This window comes from Sus scrofa, chromosome 1 (assembly GCF_054392235.1).
Source record: "Sus scrofa isolate SSC_HxYL_T2T_F1_AM1 chromosome 1, Sscrofa_HxYL_maternal_Yorkshire_Landrace_v2.0, whole genome shotgun sequence".
Lineage (NCBI taxonomy): Eukaryota > Metazoa > Chordata > Mammalia > Artiodactyla > Suidae > Sus > Sus scrofa.
In genome coordinates this window covers 137,529,090-137,552,436 of record NC_139383.1, presented here as the reverse complement: position 1 = coordinate 137,552,436, position 23,347 = coordinate 137,529,090, and the positions used below count along the sequence as shown (strand labels likewise).

General features: G+C 49.0%; 1 protein-coding gene across 7 annotated transcripts; it reads right to left on the bottom strand.

The window, feature by feature from the left end:
• Nucleotides 1–1,187: 1,187 nt before the first annotated feature.
• EPB42 (erythrocyte membrane protein band 4.2) lies at nucleotides 1,188–22,368 on the bottom strand. Of its 7 annotated transcripts, none has more exons than XR_014813813.1 (13): nucleotides 22,183–22,368; nucleotides 18,276–18,461; nucleotides 17,120–17,350; nucleotides 14,385–14,503; nucleotides 13,112–13,216; nucleotides 12,078–12,255; nucleotides 11,332–11,470; nucleotides 10,960–11,063; nucleotides 9,717–9,959; nucleotides 7,766–8,386; nucleotides 4,772–7,180; nucleotides 3,573–3,706; nucleotides 1,188–1,777 (listed from the first exon to the last, which is right to left on the bottom strand). XR_014813813.1 is itself a non-coding variant. In XM_013993102.3 (13 exons), exons 1-13 carry the CDS (start codon nucleotides 22,190–22,192, stop codon nucleotides 1,615–1,617), a joined length of 2,067 nt encoding a protein of 688 aa, XP_013848556.1. In that variant the 5' UTR covers nucleotides 22,193–22,368; the 3' UTR covers nucleotides 1,188–1,614. The 7 variants fall into 7 exon arrangements, 4 of the variants coding, with proteins under 4 accessions (XP_013848556.1, XP_020952692.1, XP_084830082.1 ...); XM_013993102.3 differs by having other exon boundaries at nucleotides 4,772–4,926; nucleotides 8,087–8,386; XR_014813814.1 differs by lacking the exon at nucleotides 3,573–3,706 and having other exon boundaries at nucleotides 7,621–8,386.
• Between the last annotated feature and the right edge of the window lie 979 nt (nucleotides 22,369–23,347).

Sequence of the window (23,347 nt, the reverse complement as noted above, 5' to 3'; positions counted from 1 at the left end):
CCGCAACCTCATGGTTCCTAGTCGGATTCGTTAACCACTGCGCCACGACGGGAACTCCCCAAAAGAGTTTTAATTTACTTTTACAAAGTGCCATTCTGTATTTTTTTTTTTCATTTTTAAAATTTTTTTATTGTGAGAATTGCAATGATTTTTCATTTTTTATTTATTGATTTTGCTTTTTATGGCCACACCCACGGCAGATGGAGGTTCCCAGGCTAGGGGTTAAACTGGTGTTACAGCTGTCAGCCTACGCCACAGCCATAGCAATGTAGGATCTGAGCCGGGTCTATGACCTACACCACAGCTCATGGCAACACCAGATCCTTAACCCACTGAGCAAGGCCAGGAATCAAACCCGCAGCCTCCTGGTTGTTAGTTGGATTTGTTTCTGCAGCGCCATGGTGGAAACTCCCCATTCTGTACTTTTAACAAGTATTATAAAGAACTAAAACTGAGAGTACCAAAGCAACAAAATGTTAACCAAAAAAAACCTAACTTTGTACAAAAGGAGTTCAGTTTTTTTTTCTTTTCTTATAGGGCCTCTTTTCTATATACTTAATAATTGTGTATTTCTCTACTGACCAAATTCATGTTATTATCATCAGACTTAATTGTGCTATATTTAATATTTGATGATATTTAACTCTAATAAGGACTTATCTATGGCGGAATCTAGAATATCATTCTGTGCTCAGGTCTTATGTTGTATATTTTATAACTTTGTTCAGTCATCTTTGGCTCTTTAAGGATAATGGTCAGGAATGGCACCTGTCAGTGTAATCTTAAAATGACTTTACTAGAAGATGGAGTTCCCTTTGTGGCTTAGTGGTAACAAACCCAAGTAGTATCCATGAGGATGCAGGTTCAATCCTTGGCCTCACTCGTTGGTTAAGTATTTGGCGTTGCTATTAGTGGTCTAAGTTGGGCGCAATTCAGATCCTGTGTTGCTGTGGCTATGGCATAGGCCAGCAGCTGCAGCACCAATTTGACCCCTAGCTTGGGAACTTCCATAAGCCACACATTCAGTCCTAAAAAACAAACAGCAAAGGATTACCTAAAAGATCCCGTTTTTAGGTAATAGTGTCCCATTTCATCAGAAATATAAGAATAATTTAAATGTTTGGTTGTTTTCCTTACATATAAATTAATGAATGTGTTAGGGAGCAGTAAAATGGTTAAGAAAACCCTGAACTTGAAAAATCTGAGTTTATTTATTGGAGTACCTTTACAAAGGGGGCTTTTTTTGTTTGTTTTTTGTTTTTAACCACACACACGGCATGCAAAAATTCCTAGGTCAGGGAACAGCAGTGACCCAAGCTACAGCAGTGACAATGATGGACCTTTAACTCCTTGTGCCACCAGGAAACTCCACAAAGTCTTTTTATTCCTGAAGCCCATTAGTTTCTCTTTTAAGCAGCTAGTCTTCATGGGTGCCTTGTGATAGAAATGAATATCTTTCCTATTGATTTCTGGGACTCTGATTTTGTTCTCCAACTCTTAGACTCATCCCGGAGATTCATTTGTCTGACAAGCAAAGTGTCTCTTCCCAGCACATTTGGTTTTCAATTGTAGATTCAAAGGGGTTGTTGGGGGGAGCGATGCGGAGCTGGAAGTTTAAGCTGGAGGTTCAGGGGCTACTACAGTGATACTTCTGAAGTTGGTTAGGTTCTGGAACATGTTGCAGTCCATTTCCACTGTGAGCCTCTGGAGCCCCACGTGCATTGGTGTGAACTGGAGTTTGGTGCACACGGTGCGTCCAGGCTGCACTGAACTTAATCTAAAATAAAGGAAAAGGCAGGTACTAGATCTGTCCCAGGGTCATTGCTTTCCTGGTCCCAGTGACTGATTCTACCCTACTTGAAGAGGTGGGATGAAGAAATAGACATCCAAGTACCTTGCTGTTAAAACAGGTTTGAAGGCAGGAGTCTCCTATGATGAGCAGTTGTATGATTGAGAAGAGAAACATCCCATTCTAAGGGCTCCTGAGTTGCCTCTGTTGTTTCTTTTATGACCCATGACTTCAGTCTGGGCCCATTCTTGGTAATAGTACTGGGGTGTTTGGGAAAGCTGTGGTTTTGGAACCCTCACATTGCTAACTCCCCTGGGTGTGGTGGACATATTGAGAAGATGTCAGAATGTCCACAGGTGTTTGGAGCCCCCTCAGCAACCTCCTGGCCACCTGTGGACCTTATGGTGAAATGAGGGAATGATGCAGATTTCCTTTGAGGAGCTTTGCCCCACAAATGATCTTTGAGACCACAGAAGCCTGGTTAAATGTTGGCAGTCTCTCTCTTCTCAACTTATGGACAAGAGTGACTCACTGAATTGCATGAGGCCGAGGCAGTGGCCCAACAACCAGACAACCTGTCAGACCTCAGGGGCAGCAGGAGGAGGCATCATGAACTATGAACTATACGTATGTATTCACCAGAGGAGGGGGGACAATGAATGAAGATACTTGCAACATCTAAAAGCAACAAAGGACTAATAACCTAGACCAAACAGGGATCTCCCACACATCAAGGGTAAAAGGCAAGAAGCTCAGAAGCAAAGCGGGCAAAATTAGGAACAAATTATATTGAGGAGGAAAGGGAAAAGGCCAATAAACATATTAAGAGTTGCAAATTAACAAAGGGTGGGGGAAAAAATGTAATTGTAATGTATACATGTAAGGATAACCTGACCCCCTTGCTGTACAGTGGGAAAAAAAAAGAGTTGCAAATTAGAAAAATAATATTATCTTATTTCTCTCAGACTAGAAAAAATGGATATTCCCAAGAGTGAGGGGATGGTAGGATGCTGAGCCTGTGACTGAGCAACTCCATTCCTGGGCATGACACACCCCCATACATACAGGGTCCCAAGCAAGTGTATAAGGGGCCAAGTGTGACGATGTTCACTCCAACAGGATAGGTGGAGGCACTCTGGGTGCCCATCACTGTGGAGTGGTGTGGTAGCAAGTGGGGGATGTGTGTGATGGGAGGATTATGTAGCAGAAGCAATGGACTTGACATAAGTGGATGCATCTTAAACATAGTTCGGAATGATAAGAAGAAGAAGACATAACATCACTTTTTTAAGTTAAAAATACAGGCTCATGTAGCGACAGTACACATTTTACACATTCTTAAAAAGGCTGTAAAGAGTGGTGGTGGGAGTAGAGTGGGGAATGGGAGGAACACAAGGGAATGTGTAAATGACACGGTGTATTGTAGTATCACTAGTAGAATGCAGCACTCTGGCCACACTGAGGGCAGCCTAGCTTCCCTGTGATAATTGCTCTCACCCAGCCCTGAACCCCTCGCCTGCATTCACCAGCAGTACCTGGACTCTTGCTGCATGACCAGGGCAGCAGACAGTGTCAGGTGCCCAAGGGGCACACAGCCTCCCACACCCCTGCAGCCCTGTAGACGTTGGTGACCCCAGGATGAGAGAGGCCCTAATACTCTGGTTCAACTCTGGCGGGTATTTGTCTTCATGAACACAGCCTAAAGACAGCTATTAATCTTGGATCCCTGCCTTTCTGACCATTTGAGAGGTTTCTGTGGGATGAGAAGCTTGAGGTCTCTTACCTGTAGCTCTTCTCTCTGTAAATGAGGCCCCTTCCGAAGATGGAGATGACACAGTCATTCAGGGGAGCATCTAGGGTGTTGTGGATACTGACTGAGGCCGTTAGGGGTTGATGCTGCACTGCTGTCTCTGGCATCTGTGGGAGATGCCAAGAGCACAGAGCTGCAGTCACTCCCTTCCTCTCCTGGCCACCCTCTCTGTACCCTCCTTGGTTACTCTCCTGTCTCTGCCATCCTCACCCAGGCACCACAGCTGACTTCTCTACCCCTCTGCCTGGTCTTTCTGCATTTACTTTCCCCCGTGACCCATCACTGACCATCTCTGAAGGTGCCTTTCCTTCACTCATTGTCTTCAGAATTCACTTTCACTTGGCATTCAGAACCCTTCAGGGTCTCACCCCCACCTACCACCCCCCACCCCCAGGCTCATTTGTTCTTCCCCTCAATAACAGACATCCCAGCCCCAGCACACCCCTCAGGCCCTCTTCCTTTGGGCCCCTTTACTCAGTCTTCTGCCTGTAATTTTTCCCCCACCTCTGCACTGAAAGCTTACCTATTTTTCAAGGCCCAGCACAAATGCCACCTCCTCCATGAAGTCTTTCCCAAACCCACCACTTGACTCCACTTGTTTCAGAGTGACCTTGTACCTCTGTTACAGCACTGACATAGAAGACCACATGTTGTGTCTCCCTTACCCAAGTCTCACCTCCTCCAGAGCAGAGACCAGGTCACATTCATTGTGGTCCAGATGACATGTGGAAAGAGGACTTGACCAACAGCCCTAAGTCTCTAAAATGTCCCATTTTTCTGATTGTGGGCATGATGCTCTCTGGGACTGTTTCTCATCTGAATAATGGGAACTGTCCACCTCCCATGACTTTTGTATTAAGCAAAAGGTGAAAATACACACATGTATAAAATGGTAAATAAACATAGGCTATTATTATTCCTGTAAGTATGGAGGCAGCAACTGGGAAGACGCCCAATTTTAGAAACCTTAATCAACTAAAGTTGGAAGATTTAAACCTTAATAGCATAGATAAGAAACCATTTCTTTCAAGAGATGGAGCTCCCAACCCAGCCTTTCCTGGTAGCTCTTCAGCACAGTCAGCTTCTCTGAAGCTTGAGGGGCCCTGTTCCTTCTGAATTGGGGACCTGAGTAACAGCAAATGCTGGCAATTTGGGTAAGGACTGGTTCCTACCTCGATGGCAAGTTGTGGCCTGCAAATGGCGATGTCTTTCTGATCAAAGCAGGTAAGCGTGGAGTGCGTTGCCATGGCGGTGAGTCTGAGCAATGTATTCTCTGGTGGGTTTTGTTCAAAATTGGAGAAGGACAGGAAGGAGTGTCTTTTCTTAGCTGAAACACATGACTGGTGGAATCAGTGCCAAGGGATGGGTGTTTGCACCCCTAATAACTTCACACATTATACAAAGGAGTCAGGACCTCACTGAAGCCAGAACAATGCCTCATTCCTTATAGCAATTTCTGATTTGAACTCACTCAAGAAGCCACTTGTCACCACCAACACCCTCGGGTGACCTCTTCATCAGTGCAGTGGAAAGGTCCCTGGAACTAGAACAAGTGAAACTCTTGGGGCCTCAGTTTCCTTGTCTAATCATAATGTCTACCTGACAGGATGGCTTGTGGTTAATGAGACAGTGCATGTGAAGTGCTGGTCTCAGACCTGCCACTAAGCCATGGCTGAATGTGGGCTTGCTTAGTCTCCCCCTGTTCTCTGCTTCTGCCCTTTCCCTTTTGCAGAGAAATGAAGTAATCCTTCGTCTTTGAGGAATCCTGGTAAGCTCATGGTCTGATCCCCAACCTATAGATATAGACACCTACCCCTGCTGTCACCCCTCCCAGGTGGATGGACTGTCCCCTCTTCCCCTTCCCAAGTCCTGTCCTTTACTTTTTAAATCTGTGTCCCATCCTGACCCCACCGCTGCTTAACTACTGTAACTTTGGCCAAGCCATTTAACTCTCTGTGTCTCAGTCTCCTCATCTATAAAGTGGGTTTAATAATAGATTTTGCCTCATAAGGTCTTTGTGAGGATAAATGAACTAACATATATAGAACACTTAACATCATATTTTCCAAAAATAAGTGCTCCATAAATGTGAGCTATGTTGATTCTAGTTGCCTTTGATTTCCCCAAGGGTTGCACTATCATTTATAACCCATCTCTCCTGAGGCTTCAGTCTTTTTTTCTCTACTTATTCACAGTATGTAAGCAGATTCTGCTCTCTCTCATCTTAAAAGGAAACAAAGAACACCCTCCCTCTCCCCAGTGTCTCTGGCTGACTACTACCCACCCAGCCTCTCTGCTTTTTTCATCCATTCTTCCAGGAAGGCCTGCACATCTCGGCTCGCTTTCGCCATTGCTTCTCTCTGTCAGTGGATGCTTTTCAGCCTTGAACTGTTGTGGCCTCTCTGCTGACCTTACTGGGCTCCCCTTTCCTCTCTTGGCCTTTTCAGTGTCTTACTCTGCTCTCTCCCTGACTGCTGCCTACTTGCTGGTGCTGCCTAGGTTTCCTCCTCCCCAGTCCCCACTCAGGCATTATCTTGAATACCAGGTCTGGAGTTCCAGCTGCCTACAGGCTGCCTCAGCTGGAAGGTCTCACAGGCTTTCAAACCCAACGTGCCACAAACAGAACTCATCCTCTCCCCACAAACCTGCCCTCGCCCATTTGCCCTACTCTAGAGGAGCACCCAAACTGGAGTCTCCCCGCCCCCACCCCACATACACAAGCGCAATCTGACCCACCTCTTTAGTATGACTTCATTCAAAACGTGCTGCCAGTTTAGTTTGTCCTTCCTTTCTTGGCTCGATTATTACAAAAACCTTCCAACCTCTAATCCAGTGGTTCTCAACATTAAATACATGCTAAGAGTCACATGGGAAGCTTTATAAGACAACTGCAGTGCCAGGCCATACCCCAAATCAATCACATCTGTGAGGCCCAGGCATCGGTACTTTTAAAGTTCCCTGGGTGAGTCAACATGCAGGCAAGGTTGAGAACCACATAATATGACCCCTTCCATTCTTCTCTAGAGTTCTTTTTTTTTTTTTTTTTAAATGAATTTCTAAACATATCAACACCCTTGGTTAAAAACTTTCACCTATTACGTGAGAATGAAACCCAAACTCCCAGCAGGATCTACAAGCCTCTTCATGATTTGGCCCCTTCTGGCTCTCACACCCCTCCCCAACCTGACCCCGCCTCCACTCCTCACCTTCTGCCCTTGGAGGGACTAAAGGCAGGGGGCCGTCAGGGGCTGCTGCAATCCTATAGACAAGCTCTATTCCACTGATTCTATTGCCTACGCATTGGAATAACCCAAGGATAAAAAATTTGGTGTTTGGGTCAAACTGTGGAGTTTCTGACTTAATTGGTCTGGGATGCAGGGTGAGCATCAAACTTCTCCCAGATGGTTCTCGTGTGCAGCGAAGTTTCAACAACTTCTCTAGTTGCAACTGTAGGATAACATAGGGAGCTTTGAAAAAAATACCAGTGCCTAGATTCCATCCCAGACAATTAAATAAGAATCTTTGTTGTTGTTGTCGTTGTCTTTTTCGGGCAGCACCCAAGGCATGTGGAGGTTCCCAGGCTAGGGGTCAAATTGGAGCTGTAGCTGCAGGCCGACATCAGAGCCATAGACGTGGGATCTGAGCCACGTCTGCACCTACACCACAGCTCACCCAAGCTCATGGCAACACTGGATCCTTAACCCACTGAGCGAGGCCAGGGATCGAACCCACGTCCTCATGAATGCTAGTTGGGTTCATTAACTGCTGAGCCACAACAGGGACTCCAATAAGAATATTAAAGAGGGAGTTCCCGTCGTGGCGCAGTGGTTAACGAATCCGACTAGGAAACATGAGGTTGCGGGTTCGATCCCTGCCCTTGCTCAGTGGGTTAACGATCCGGCATTGCCGTGAGCTGTGGTGTAGGTTGCACACGCGGCTCGGATCCTGCGTTGCTGTGGCTCTGGCGTAGGCCGGTGGCTGCAGCTCCGATTCAACCCCTAGCCTGGGAACCTCCATATGCTGCGGGAGCGGCCCAAGAAATAGCAACAAAAAGACAAAAAAAAAAAAAAAAAAAAAAAAGAATATTAAAGAGGAGGAAGAACCTGGGCCTATGTCCCTTTTAGGAAGAACCTAAAATGCCCATGACTCACTTTTCTCTCCCATGCTGTTGTGTTCATCCTTCAAGATCCAGGGCAGTGCTCCAGCCTGGGTGAGATGCTCCCCTACCACTGTGCTCTGTTTACCTTAGCAAACACTTACACTGCTCCGTGGTCTGTTTACTTACACAACTGCAATCATGGGCATTTTTCCTCTGTGTGAAGCTCAGTAAAGAATAAGAGAGAGGGAGAGAGAGGGAGAGAGAGAGACAGAGAGCGCACACCTGTGGCTAGAAGCCATCTCTTCAGATCTGCAGAGGGTGCTACATGGCTGGTGCCTGCCTGGGTGGGAGCTGGGTGTGGAGTGTCTGGGGATGGGGGGCGAGTTACCCGAGTTGGCCTCGACTGTGAGGAGAAACTGATCCTTCCAGAGTGTGGCAGCAAGGACGCCATTGTAGTACACCGCCTGCAGCCCGAGTGCCAGCTTCACTTCCTTCTCATAGTCATTGGGGTTTATCAAGTTCACGGAGATTCGGGCATCCCCTCCCAGAGGTAGGGAGCTGGGCGCTTCCAAAAAAAAGTGGAGAGGATCGCCAGTCTCGAGACTGGGAGGATAGACGTCACGGACTTTCCCATGTTTCCTTCTGTTTTTCCAAACTTTCTCCAGCACCTTTTTTTCTTTAGGAGATCCTGAAAAACGGAATAAACAAAGCAGGCCTCTTAATCAAGCAGGTGTAGACCCTTCTAATAAAAGCCCAGGATTAAGATTCGTTTACCCACTGCTGCTCAAATGTCAAAGTCACAAGAGCTTTGCAAACCTCTAGGGCCATTTTTAGCTTAAAAGGTCTGTGTTAGGCAGACCCACCACAGGGACAGCCTATCTCTTCTAAGTCACTCAAGGCCCAAGCTCTTCAAGTGCTATTGATTGGCCCCTTGAACAGTTAGTATTGTACAAGTCACACTGTCTCTGAGGCAAGTTTTGCAGGCACTTGAATCTTCCTAAGTGAAGGAATTTGGACTTATTCCAAGGGCAAGGGAGGCTATGGAATATTCTGGAGTAGGAATATTCAGTAACAGTATTACATTTGTGTCTTTGGAAGCTCATTCTGGAAACTCTAATTTGGAGATGAAATAATGATGGAGAGATTGGGGGTGGGGGTCCACTTAGGAGGCTGCTGCAATACTGTGGACAAGAGAAGATGAGGCCCTGGGTGATATATAGCCAATACTGTGGGGAGGGGATGGGTTGTGAGGGTTCTGTGGGGTGGTGACAGGGATGGCTCAAGGACAAATGGGTGGACGGTGATGGGCTCCATTAACTAATACAAAGGGAAGAACAGGTTGGAGGCCCTGAAGGAGAACAAGAGAGAGAGACTTTGCCTGGCAGCTGGGCTTGGTATTAAGTGGGCTCCGTTCTAGCTATGTTTCTCAGCTGGGGACAGTTTTGCACGCAGGGGACATCTGGAAATGTCAGGAGGCATTTATTTATTTATTTATTTATTAGGGCTGCACCCATGGCATATGGAAGTTCCCAGGCTAGGGGTCAAATCAGAGCTACAGCTGCTGGCCTGCACCACAGCCACAGCAACATGGGATCTGAACCGCATGTGCGACCTACACCACAGCTCATGGCAATGCTGGATCCTTAACCCACTGAGCGAAGCCAGGAATTGAACCCACATCCTCATGAATACTAGTTGGATTTGTTAACCGCTGAGCCGTGAAGGGAACTCCTCAGGAGGCATTTCTGGTTGTCACTGTTGGTGGTGGTAGTGGAGGGAGAGCTGACATCTAGCAGAGAGAGACCAGGAATGCTGCTAAATGTCCTATGATGCACAGCTTCCACAACAAAGTTATCTGGTCCAGAATGTGAATAATGTCAAACAGGGTTGAGAAAGCCTGTTTTCTATGATGGGGAAAGCACTGCACCTCTCTCTGGCCTGCATGTGTCTGGCTCATCCCTTTCCCTCTGTTGCTATTTCCAGTGCTGAGAAGCCCGGGGCCCTTTCCTGTCCGTTACCTTCAGGATACTTGTAGTTCTGTGTGATGTCTTCACAGCGGTCACTGGCCACAACTTTGGTGCTAATGTTGTTGCCACAATACTTAGTGTTGGACTCGGTCAACTCCAGTGTCCCATCCTCACGGCACTTCCAGACCACACATGAGGCGTTTACAGAGGCAAAAATATCCAGTACCGCAGGGGTCAGCCCCACTGTCCCTTCCTTGACCGCTCTGACTGGGACCAGATCACATTCCCCCAAAACTGAGGGAGAGAAGCATTGGTAAGCGAGAGGAACCACACCCAGATCCTGACTTGGGTCAGAGCTGCACCACCTCCTACGTTCTATTGTCCTTCCCTTGGGATCAAGGTCAGAGGTGGGCACTAGGAAGGTGAAATTTCTGAGAGGGCACTGCCGAGGTGAAATTCACTTTTTTTTTTTTTTTTTTTGCCATTTCTTGGGCCGCTCCCACGGCATATGGAGGTTCCCAGGCTAGGGGTCTAATCGGAGCTGTAGCTGCCAGCCTACGCCAGAGCCACAGCAACGCAGGATCTGAGCCACGTCTGCAACCTACACCACAGCTCACAGCAACGCCAGATCGTTAACCCACTGAGCAAGGGCAGGGATCGAACCTGTAACCTCATGGTTCCTAGTCGGATTCGTTAACCACTGCGCCACGACGGGAACTCCTGAAATTCACTATTGAGTGACAATGCTTTTTGGTCATGGCCTATGACAGAAGCTCTTTCAGAAACTGGACAGCTAAGTACCTCAGGGAAGAACAGTTGCGACCAGGAGTTCCTAAGCCCGCTTAGACTATGGATGTGATAGAAATGGGTTGCCTTTATTGAGTCGTTATTATGTGCCCACCTCTGTGAGGGTTCTGTTTCTGGGAACAAAACAGCTGTCCTTTATGTGGCTCCTCAAGATTCCTTCCCTGATACCCTCTTCATCCACATCCAGAACCTCAGGAGTCCCACTCTATAAGCTGTCTTAAGACCCTCTGCCCTTCATTGAGATCATCTCCCTTGCCTGTTGCTCTGAGGGGGTAGATTCCCCTGGGCCTGGTGGCCACGGTGGCTGACACCTTTGTTCCCTTGAGTCCGTGGGCATGAGGTCAGCATTCCCCCAGCCACTGTCATTCCTACTGCATCTCCTGTTTTAGGGGATACAGACCCCCTTTGGATTCCTGGCTGTCCCTGTTTCCCCTCAGAAGGACTCCTTGTGTTCACACAGCTCTGCGCTGGCTTTACCAGACTTTACCTCTAACTCCACTGGGGGCACTAGGGTGCAGAATCTGCCATCCGTCATAACCCTGGGGCAGAGCAGGCCGTTTCATCCAGCACTCCGTGGATGTCTGGAAGATCCTGAAGGGAAGAACTCAAGTAAGAAAAAGAGTCCTGAAGAGGTTGTAGAAATGACAGAGTCATTACTATGGAGGCGAGAGGAGGCTGTGTAAGAGCAGTTGCCATGCTCCCAGGAAGGGGCGTGCATGCCAGGACCAGCCCTAATTAGCAGTGTCCAAGGAAGGCCTACTCTCAGCAGGGCCACTCAGGGTGGGAGGTTCCCACAGGTGACACTTAGAGAATTTGGGGCCTTCCAGGTCTGGGCCCGCATTCCCGTCAGGCTTCTCACCAGATTCTGCCTCTCTGGCCCTCTCCATTCTGAAGGCCCTCCTTGCTGTAGAACTCATCCACCAGTAGGCTCCCACCGGTGCCCTGGGCTGAAGTGAACGTGGTAACAACTCGGGCAGGGATTCCCAGGCCTCGCAGCACTACGTGGAAAGGGGCAAAATCAGGGTATCAGAGAGGCCTGGGTTGAGAAGGGCAGTGTGGCTCGTGTTTTCAGTGTCTCCTCTGGACACTGGCCACTTTTGCTGTCTTAAATGCCAGGTGACATTGTGGAAAGAGAAGGGGCACAGGCACTGGGAAGTTAGAACTGACACCCACCACACCCAGGCCAGATCAAGGCTGAGAAATGAGGTACCTAAGAGTTAGACAGCACAGGGAGGCTTACGGGATACACAACAGAGCACTGGGGCTTGCTTTTCTGGGGCCGGGACAGGGGAGCTTCAGGGAGAAGTGAATTTGGGGGCAGAGCTCACCGGATGATCCCAGCTCTGCTGGATTAGGAAAAGGAGCTGAAGCTGGTTGGGAGGAGGTAGCCAGGATGAGGAGCTGGCTTCTTGGAAAGATGATGCACAGGAAGCAGTTATGGGTGTGATGAGAGTGGGGAAACGCTGCAGAGAGCAGGCAGGGCCTGCTTTTGGAGGTTCTGGCCAACATGGGGTGGGGGATACGGGGCAAAACCCAAGAGTCAGAGCAGACACTGTGCAGTAGCTGAGCTGATGTGTACGTGCAGCAGGCACGCTTGCTCTATACCTGTGCAAGTGACAGCAGCCAATACCCAGGCCTGACTCTCGTACACGGGTCTCCCTAGGCCCGTGAGCCACTGCCGCAGGATGGGTGCGCTACCCCGGCGCTTGTACAGCAAGGCCTTTTCCTGGGCAGTCTGGATCTGCGAGGTGGGCAGCACACTCTTCTCCTTGAGCACCTGCAGCTGTTTGGGGAGATGTGTGGATGTTATAGGGGAGCAGGGGAGGGGGGCTCATTTTCCTTTATGTGGTGATCAGACCATCATGGATGGGAGTCACCTGGAACTTGTTAAACCTGCATGTTCCTGGGGTCCACCTTTGCCCATGGGGTTATACCCTCCAGGGATGACACCTGGTGCAGGGTCCTCTTCAACAAGCCCTCTGGGGTTTGAGGACCACACTGGGCACATGAGCAGCAGGAGGGCTGCCCCTTGCCAGGTGCTTTCAGGGCTCCTTCCCCTGCCCCACCTCCGCCCGGCCCAATGCCTTGAGAGTGTTTGCACCTGGGGCCTCCAGGCCCTTGCATCCATGTCAGAAGCTTCCTCCTCCTCATGGGCTGGGCCTGCTTCCTCCCTACCTCTCCAGAAGGGAGGATGGAGCCACATGAGGACATGGAAACATGTTACCCCTGCAAAAGGACTTTAAGGACGACGAGAAAGCACCAAGCCACCTTCATGGGAATCGTTTAGAAAAGAAAACAAGTTCCTTGGAGCACCTTAGGTAAGAAGGACCTAAGCCCCAGGGTTGGGCTGGGGGACGGGAGGCAGGGGGGAGGAGTGCTCTGAGCAAATCCAGGCCACTTTTAGTTCTCACTGGCTTGTGTCCTGAGGGATGACACCTCCCTGTGCTTTTCTCTGCCCTGTGGACACTGTTGTCCGCCCCTCCTCACTCAGACCCTTCTCCAGGGACTGTCCCCGACACCCTGGGAGGAGGGGACCATTTGTGATTTGAAGATGCCCAGGGCCGTAGAGGTGGGGCTGGTTTGTGGGAAGAATGCTGTCTCATCGCCCCCCTCCCCGACTACGACCCAGCCTCACTCACCAATGTGCCCAAGGTGTGGGCCACATGCACAGGATCTCCCCACTCCTCCACCTGCTTGTTCACGCTCAGTAACTTCAGGCTGAGGTCAATGACATCCTCCTCGAACTGCAAGGATCACAGAGGGCTGTGATGGAGGGTGTCCAGCTCAGGCTCTCCTCCCATATGCCAGCCTGTTCCCTCCTCCTCCAAGACTCAGGCTCCACTCCTTCCTGCCTTGTCCCACTGGAGATCTGTTGGCTTTTCGCTCCCTCCCCTGGGGCCCCCTGGTTCCCTGTGCCGGACACTCCAGCCCTTTGCCTGTTCTGTTGCCTGTCTCTCCTGAGTGTGAACTCTTGAGCACAGGGCGGTGTCCTTTCCTTTCCTGTCCCCTCTCTGTTGTTTTCCATGTAACTTGCTCCCACTCTCCTGACAGAGCTGCACTGCATGGGGAGGAAACCACTGCAGCCTGCTTTTGAGGACCCTGCAATTAGGAGTTGGGGGGTACATGTAGCCATTTAGATTACTTAGAGCTCAGCAACTAAGGAAGCAATCACAGTGGGAAGATTCAGTCTGCCTCTGGGGGTGGGGGAAGCCTTTCAGAAGGCCTTAAAAGATGGGTAGGGAGTTCCCATCATGGCGCATGGGAAGTGAATCCGACTAGGAACCATGAGGTTGTGGGTTCAATCCCTGGCCTCGCTCAGTGGGTTAAGGATCTGCCGTTGCCATGAGCTGTGGTGTAGATCATAGATGTGGCTCGGATTTGGCGTTGCTGTGGCTGTGGCTGGCAGCTGTAGCTCCGATTCGACCCCTAGCCTGGGAACCTCCATATGCTGTGGGATGGCCCTAAAAAGCAAAAAACAAAAAACAAAAAAAATAAAACAAAACATGAGTAGGAGTTTTCCAGAGAAAAAGGGAGGGAGGGTAGTACTTGCAGAGGGAATAATCAGCCTGCATGTTCAGGGGCTGGAGCATGGGGTGGCTCTTGGGAAAGGGAAGCAGTGGCCTAGCTGTGAAGGGCCTTTTATGTCAACCCAGGGAATTTGGTTTTTATCCTGTAGATGGTGGGGATTTAACAGAGGTTTGATTTGCATGGTCTTTTAGGAAGATAACTCTGGAAGTTGAGGAGGAGGATGGTCTAATGTGGCCCTGAGGGAAGAGAGGCACCATGTGGCTGAAATTGCCTAAAGAAATGCCCTCGTGATCGGGGCTTTGGGACTTGCCTGCTCTGTTTGGCCTGAGCCCTGAAGGTTATGGGGCAATCACTGTCTTCCTGCCCTCCCCGGAGCCCCCATACCTGGCCAAAATCCCAGGGCATGGCCTCGATGCAGTCAGCTGTGCCCGTGAAGATGAGGCCGTTCTGGTTCAGTACATATTCGCTGCATTGAGCCTTATTCCCCAGGAATACAGCATCCTCTGGAGAGAAACAGGCAGGAGTGAGGGTGTGTGGAGTGCCAGGCCTACCCTCCACCTCCAGGCCTCTGCCTGCCTGCTCAGGCCAGATTTGGCTGCAGGCCTTCCCTTCTGATCCAGGCCTGGTGGGGACCGAGGAAGAGCACCCTCTTTTCACTCCCCAGTGGAACCCAGCCTTTCTGGTGAAAGTGGGGAAGCGGTCAGAGTCCCTGGGTCAGCTCCGGTGGCCCTCATAGTCAGCCAGCACAGGAGAGGCCAACCTTAAAGGGCCTACTGGTGCCCAGAGATACTTGCAGCCCTCGGGCTACCGGCCCGAGAGAGAGAATTGGGCCACAGCCCAGGGAGCTTCCCACGGGCCAATCAGAGCTGTTGACAGGGGTGAGCAGACAGGAAGATGAGACTTGTGAGACAGGTCAGAGGGGACGGTGGGGCCATGTGGAGCAGCAGCCAGACCACTGGTTTCCACCCAGGGTGTCCAAGTGGGCCTGGGACTCCCATGGTCTCTCCCGGCTTCCTCTCCTGCCGTCCTCATCCAAGGGCCTGGACTGGGGAGCATGAGGAGGGTGGGGGCCTTAAGGAAGCCACTGCCCACTCTAGGAAGCTGGGAGCAACAGGGTAGAGGGGACTGCTCTGCTTGCCAAGTGTCTCCTTCTGCCTGTTGTGGGGGATGTTGTGGGGTGGTTAGACTGGTTCCAGGGGAGTACTCTCACCCAACCAGGATGAGAGTACACAAAGCAGCAAAGGATGAGATATTAGAAATCAGGAAGCCCTGAAGAACCTGGGGCTTAAGATCACAGAACTATGTGCCCAAGGAGCCCTGGACCTCTGCCCCTCTGTTTTGAGTACTGCCCATAAAGTCAGTTGGATGTCACTTCTTTGGAAATTGCTTCAAACTGAGGTGTTTGGCCCAAAACTCTGCAGGCTTTGGGAAGTACATTATCAGAGCACAGGTCGCACCCCCTGCTCTTCTCTGCCCCCCCCCCCTTTTATAAAGTTTCCTGCTTATGAATAGGCCTCCAGCTTTCATTACAGGATATGAATTTTCCTTTCAAATCCAGGAGAAGCCCATCACCAAGGATGCTAAAATGAGACCAAATCCCAGGTAATCTCTGAAAATCTCTTCCCTCCCAGATAAGCAGGGCTAAAAACTCACCCCTAGCCAGTCAGACACCCTCCCTGCAACACACTCAGAAGTACACCCACATAGAGAGGCCTTCTCTATGCAGTCCCTACAAGCTGAGCATGGAGGTGGGAATCCTGGCACAGGGTCAAGGCTGTGAGCTCCCTAAGAACCAGGCTTTGTCCCAGGATTGTCTTTGCTATATCTTTGTTCAGATTGTCAAGGGCTAGCTACGGATGTGTGCTCAGAGCCAGCGAAGCAGATACACTAAAGCCTTGGCTTTGGGGGGAAACAGTTTGAGGGTCTTGCTGTCTTTGTGCAGAGAGCCATGGGGCCTCCCCCAGCTGAGGGTGCCCTGAGTCTTCACTCACTCACCTGGGGCAAGGGTTCTTGGATGGACACTAGTGCCCACCCAATGTTCCACCTGTCACCCCCCTTGGAGCAGGAACAAAGGGCTTGGACTGAGGACAGGCAGGGCCATCTGAAGGAGGGGGTGCTGGAGAACCCCAGCCTGGGCAAGGGAAGTGGATACAGGCACCCAGTGGGATTCAGGGGCCACACAGAAAGGGTGTCAGGAATGGGGGGGTCCAGGGATAGGGGCTGCAGGAACCTGGGAAGATGTCTTCTACTGCCCCTTGTCCCCAGCCCTGCTTTGTCCTCTTTGGGTTCGCAGTGAACTCATGAGAGAAAAGGATTTTCTGGGGTAGCAAGGACAGGTAAGCCAGAAGAAGCTGTCTTCCATTCCTTCAAACACCCCTTCACAGAGCCCAAAGAATTAAGGTGTAGGGTGGCAGATTCAAAAAGGAGAGACAGACTCAATCTTTGGGCTGGGAAGGAAGAGAGGATGATCTCTTGGTTCCCGTCGGGGGCATATCAGTCAGGTCTGCTGCCCTTTCCCTGGCAGTGAGGGCTGAGCTTTACCCTAGGTAGCCACTGGTTGGGCCGAAGGAGGCCCCCGGCCCCCAGGAAAGCACCACCCTCTCCAGGCTGCTGAGCTGTGGGAGGCTGGCTGTTTGATTTGCCGCTCAAACTGGGAGGGGTCTGAACAATTCAAAATTCTGTGTTCTTTTTGTTAAAGAGGGTCCCCCAAATTTTAGAAAGACAGACAGACTGAAGACAGACTCTGGGAGCCCAGGGAGGGAAGAGAGAAGCCCTTCCCCCAGGTTGCCTCCATTCCTGAAGCACTTTGCTGCTCTGGGCCCCTGTCCTGTTACACTAAACGGTAGTTTCCCATGGTCATTTCAGTGGGTCTCACTCTTTTGACCAAATAGCCTGAGCCAGCACCAGATAAGCCTCTGCTTTCAACAGCCCCTGGCTGCTTCCCATGCTAACACAGGACCCTGGGTCTGAGAGACCGTTCATTCAGGGAGCAGGTGCCACGGTGGCTGAGAGCTGGTGCTGTCCTGGTGGGAACTGTCTTCTGGTATCTGCAGCACTCGAGCCTCAGCTCCTAGGACTTAAGTCCTGGGCAGCCCAGGCTGGCCCAGGTCCAAACTCACCTTGACTCCAGGGGTTAAAGAGGAGGGTGAACTGGCCCAGGCATTGCTCCCTGCCTGAGGCCTGCAGCAGAAGTGAGTAGTGGCCAATGACAGCATCTGCGGGTGTGGTCACAGAGATGGTCCAGGATTGGTCATCTCTCTCCTTGACCCTTGCACTCCATGACTTCGCATCCCCCAGACTGGAAATTGAGAACGTGGCTTGGGTCCTGTTGTCCTGGGAAGGCTGCTCTCCTGCAGTCACACGGAGGAGCATCAATCACTTGGACCTCTTGGCCACAGCTCAGAGTAACAAAATGAAATATCACAAAGGTGGAGCAGGGGAGAATTAGTTTTGGAGGAGGAGAATGAAAACTGCCCAGCCAGAAATGGGAAGCCGTAAAGGGTGATGGGAGAGCATGGTCCTCAACTCCCATGGACCGACATCTAGAAGAAGTTCATAGTGTATGACGTTCATGTAGCAACAGTACCTCCTTTGCAGGGTCCACGTGAGGTCTTTTTTTTTTTTTTTTTTTTAACATTTTATTTTATTTATTTATTTATTTTTGTTTGTTTTTGTTTTTGTTGTTGCTATTTCTTGGGCCGCTCCCACGGCATATGGAGGTTCCCAGGCTAGGGGTCCAATTGGAGCTGTAGCCACCGGCCTACGCCAGAGCCACAGCAACGCGGGATCCGAGCCGCGTCTGCAACCTACACCACAGCTCACAGTAACGCCGGATTGTTAACCCACTGAGCAAGGGCAGGGACCGAACCCGCAACCTCATGGTTCCTAGTCGGATTCGTTAACCACTGCGCCACGACGGGAACTCCCACGTGAGGTCTTAATGAAATATTGCAGGTAAAGCCCTTGGCCTTATCTGACATGTAGTACAGATTCAGCAAGTAGTAGCAATTAAATGTTGTATTTAGCCTAAATTCCATTCAGGCTTTTCCAAAAAACATACCGTATTTGCAACCCAAAGGAAACACTTAGTGATAATGCTCAACTTCTGAATCATAATAACTGCTGCTTATTACACATATTACCTCATGTTCACAGGCGCTACTGGTGGGCAGGCCTTCTTTGAGGCCCAGGTGCCCCTTGGTCCCTTGAGAGGGAGCTAGGGAAAGATGCCCCCCGCCTCTGTCCTCCAAAGAGGTTGAGGCCTGCCCTACTCACCAGTTTGTGCCACGAGGACTATCTTCTTCATGGTGCTCAGGAATGTGTGGACTGGAGCCTGGAAGTGCAGGCTGATGGTGAAGGGCTGCCCCCTCCTCACTGTAAGACGCTGGGAGCTGATGTCTTGGGTGTGGTGCTCGGCATTGTTTCTCGCTGCCTGGAAGTCACAGCACTTGATCCCTAGGCCTGTTGTGGAAAGGATGAAGTCATGGAGACTAGGTCAATGTGACAGTATCAGTAAAAGCAGAGACCTTAGTGTCAGAGACACCAGGTTTCAAAGTTGCTGTGGCTCAATGGGATTGGTGGCTTCTCTGCAGCTCCAGGACGCAGGGTCGATCCCCAGCCTGGCACAGTGGGTTTAAGGATGTGGTGTTGCCATAGCTGCAGTGTAGGTCTGAAACTGAGGCTCAAATCTGATCCTTAGCCCGAGAATTCCGTATGCCAAGGGGCGGCCAAAATAACCCCACAAAAAACCCCACAGAAATTAAGAGACATCAGGGTTCACATCCTTGGCTCAACTTACTAGCTGTGCCACCCCAGGCAAGTAACTTAACCACTCTTAGCCTCAGTGTCCTCTTCCTTAGAATAACCATCCCAGAGCTCCCATTGTGGCTCAGGGCTATTGAAACTGAGTAGTATCCATAAGGATGAGGGTTCCATCCCTGGCCTTGCTCAGTGGGTTAAGGATCTGGGTTGCTGTGAGCTGTTGTGGTGTAATTCTCAAACGTGGCATGGATCCTGCCTTGCTGTGGCTGTGGTGTGGGCCAGCAGCCTCAGCTCTGATTTGACCCCTAGCCAGGGAACGTCCATATGCCATGGGCGGTGGGGTCCTAAAAAGACAAAAGACCAAAAAAAGGAAAAAAAATTTTTTTTAAAATTTCCAAGAGAATAGCCATCCCTCCTTGCAGGGTTGTGGAAAGCCAAAAAGATAATGCATGTAATACACTGGGCACAGTGTCAGACAGAGAGTAAGTCACATTAAGTAGAACTATTACTGTTATTATTAATAAGAGCAATGCTTGTTCTCATGGTTGACTTCCTTTTCTGGTCCCAATCCAAAAGCAATAACTAAAACCCACAATATTGCTCCCCCCTACTCAGTCTTTGCTGAGAACATAATCAGATAATTTTCAGAACTGGTTTTAAAATCACTGAGTCTAACCATCAAACTCCTAGAAGAAAACATAGGCAAAACACTCTCTGACATCAACATCATGAATATTTTCTCAGGTCAGTCTCCCAAAGCAATAGAAATTAGAGCAAAAATAAACCCATGGGACCTCATCAAACTGAAAAGCTTCTGCACAGCAAAGGAAACCAAAAAGAAAACCAAAAGACAACTTTCAGAATGGGAGAAAATAGTTTCAAATGATGCAACTGACAAGGGCTTAATCTCTAGAATATATAAGCAACTTATACAACTCAACAGCAAAAAAACCAATCAATCAATGGAAAAATGGGCAAAAGACCTGAATAGACATTTCTCCAAAGAAGATATACAGATGGCCAACAAACACATGAAAAAATGCTCAACATCGCTGATTATAAGAGAAATGCAAATCAAAACTACCATGAGACACCACCTCACACCAGTCAGAATGGCCATCATTAATAAATCCACAAATGGCAAATGCTGGAGGGGCTGTGGAGAAAAGGGAACCCTCCTGCACTGCTGGTGGGAATGTAAACTGGTACAGCCACTATGGAGAACAGTTTGGAGATACCTTAGAAATCTATACATAGAACTTCCATATGACCCCACAATCCCACTCTGGGGCATCTATCCGGACAAAACTCTACTTAAAAGAGACACATGCACCCGCATGTTCATTGCAGCACTATTCACAATAGCCAGGACATGGAAACAATCCAAATGTCCATCGACAGAGGATTGGATTCGGAAGAAGTGGTATATATACACAATGGAATACTACTCAGCCATAAAAAAGGATGACATAATGCCATTTGCAGCAACATGGATGGAGCTAGAGAATCTCATCCTGAGTGAAATGAGCCAGAAAGACAAAGACAAATACCATATGATATCACTTATAACTGGAATCTAATATCCAGCACAAATGAACATCTCCTCAGAAAAGAAAATCATGGACTTGGAGAAGAGACTTGTGGTTGCCTGATGGGAGGGGGAGGGAGTGGGAGGGATCGGGAGCTTGGGCTTATCAGACACAACCTAGAATAGATTTACAAGGAGATCCTGCTGAATAGCATTGAGAACTATGTCTAGATACTCATGTTGCAACAGAAGAAAGGGTGGGGGAAAAAATGTAATTGCAATGTATACATGTAAGGATCACCTGACCCCCTTGCTGTACAGTGGGAAAATAAAAAAAAAAAAAAAAAAAAAAAAAAAAAAAAAAAAAAAAAAAACCTTTCTGAAAAATAAACTTTTGGACATTAGGAAAAAAAAAAAAAAATCACTGAGTCTAGGGAGTTCCAGTCATGGTGCAGCGGAAACAAATCCAACTGGGAACCATGGGGTTGCAGGATCAATCCCTGGCCTCGCTCAGTGGGTTAAGGATCCAGCATTGCCGTGAGCTGTGCTGTAGGTCAAAGACTCATGGCTTGGATCTCGTGTTGCTGTGGCTCTGGTGTAGGCTAGCAGCAAGAGCTCTGATTAGACCCGTAGCCTGGGAACCTCCATATGCTATAGGAGCGGTCCTAGAAAAGGCAAAAAGACACACACATACAATAAATCAATAAATCAATAAATTAAATAAAATACAATAAAATAAAATTACTGAGTCTAATCCTCTTGTTTCATAGATGAGAAGAGGGAGGCCCAGAAAGTAGAACCAACTCATCTGAGGTTGCATGTGACTCTTGCATCTAAAGGCTCATAAGACCTACGATTCCCATGGCCCAGAAAAACCAGACCAGGAGGTGGCCCGTTAAGTATTAAACATTCTCTTAGGCTACCCTCATTCCACAAAGAGGACTTGGAAATGTTCTAACAGATGCCCTTGAGTTTTCTGTATCCTCTGCTTCTGCCTGTTTTCTTGCTTAATGTCTGCCTCTGTCCCTTTCAGTTGGACTCCTGACTCCTACCTCCCTTCTCTCCCAACCGCCTTGAGGCTCTGACACCCCTGTGCTTTCCCAGATTTATCGTCCAGAGGTACCACGACCCAGTGAAAAGAGTCATGTTATGATGATCCTAGGATAAGAAAATAAACAGATTTAACTACCATCACCCTCTTACCACCGTCATCACTATGGACCAGTTTACCATCAACAGTCTACTCTATTGCCACTCCACAGCCACACCACCAGTTTCACCACCATGGCACTGCCTCCTTTCCCCACCATAACCCACCACGATCACCTCCACTGCTGCCAGCACCTACTGCTACCTTCCCCACCAGAGTCACAGAACACTTACCTTCACCACCACCCAGCACTTGTCACCCCCCTCACACCTCCATCAGCAGCAGCACCCATTTACTCTCTCCCACCACAGCCCTACCATATCACCTCCACCACTATCAACACCCACTCCCACCTGCCACCCTAGTCATACCATCATCACTCCCACCACCATCCTACTTCATTTTATTTATTTTTTTTGCTTTTTAGGGCCACACTTGTGGCATGTGGAAGTTCCCAGGCTAGGAGTTGCATTGGAGCTGCAGCTGCCAGCCTATGCCATAGCCACAGTAATACAGAGTCTGAGCCGCGTCTGTGACCTACACCACAGCTCAAGACAATGCTGGATCCTTAACCCACTGAGTGGGGCCAGGGATCAAACCCACATCCTCATAGATACTAGCCGGGTGGGTTACCATTGAGCCACAACAGGAACCCCACCATTCTACTTCTTTTAATGAAAACATGTAATGATGGAGGAGCTACAGACAGTCCAGTAAGCCCCATGGAGAGCTGCTTGGCTCACCCTGTCCCATGACTGCAGGCTGCTCGGATCCACTTGACCACAGGAAATGCCTGTCTTGAACTGTCGCTCTGAGCTCTCTCTCTGAATCTCTCTTCCAGACAGAAAATGATGAAGGCACTTCAGTTGGCTTAAGAATCTGTAAACAGCATTTCCTTCTGTTCCTCCTATGAGCTTCCCCACATGTTTGTCTCTCCTATTCCATCCCCACTGGTATCTCTTGGACCAGCTGCTGGGAGTTCCCCTTTTGCATTTTATCTCTTATGCCAGGAGGCCCAAGCAGGGGTATGCCTGGCAGGCTGGAGTTGGGGGTGGGGCAGGGGAAGAGTCACTGGCTGGAGAAATCAGGTAAACTTCGGAGCCCCCCCTGCTTATGTGGCCTCAAGAGACCCTCAGAGATGTTACCTGGATAACAATGGAAGGAGGCCCATATCCAGCTCCAGACTCAGGCCCTAAATATACCACGGGCTGCGAGTTACTAGATGTTCATGTGCCATTTTGATAATATAAAGAGAGAACATGTGTGTCTGGGCTTCATCTGTGTGAAAGAGATTAGGAGGTAGAATTTGTTGGTGAAAAAGAAATGTTTTAAAAGCAGAAGCAAGAGCTCTGACTCTTCCAAGGCTGCCAGGTCTGGGACACTCTACCAGAGAAGATTTGGAACTCTGTTAGGACTTAGGGCCGATGTCTTTCCTATTGCTACCTGTTTAGTCAACTAGGAGATGATGTGCTCTTTGGTCCACTCTGACCTCCCAGGTTTTATCTGGGCTTCTGAGACTGTTACCAGAAGCCCTTTCAGGGACAGCTGGCCTGGCCTGCAGATGTACAGCATATGTATAGAAGGATATAAAAGAAACTACAAAGAACAGTAGTTGCCTGTGGGGAGGGTGACTGGGAAACAGGGTAGGAAAGTGATTTCTCTGTTGTGTATACTTTTCAAACTTTGAACCATTACCCATTTGTAGAATCTCATTATGTGAAAAAAAAAGTTGCTGCTTCTCACTCCCATCAAAAAAGATTCTTCATGAGAAATGAAAAGGTGGATTTTTTTCATTATTTGAAGACGATATGATTTTTACCTGGGAGATGGGAATCTATTACAAATGGTTACAAAAGAAAAGACAAGGTAGTAAGCTGTTCTTAAGTTTAATGCATTCTCAATAAAAAT

What these genes read in the sequence shown, in the direction of transcription:
- EPB42 (XM_013993102.3), bottom strand. An exon ending in AGTCCTCGTGGCACAAACTG is followed by an intron (nt 17,351 to 18,275) that starts GTGAGTAGGGCA and finishes GTGTGACTGCAG; the next exon opens with GAGAGCAGCCTTCCCAGGAC. An exon ending in TACAGAGAGAAGAGCTACAG is followed by an intron (nt 1,778 to 3,572) that starts GTAAGAGACCTC and finishes CCTTTATTTTAG; the next exon opens with ATTAAGTTCAGTGCAGCCTG.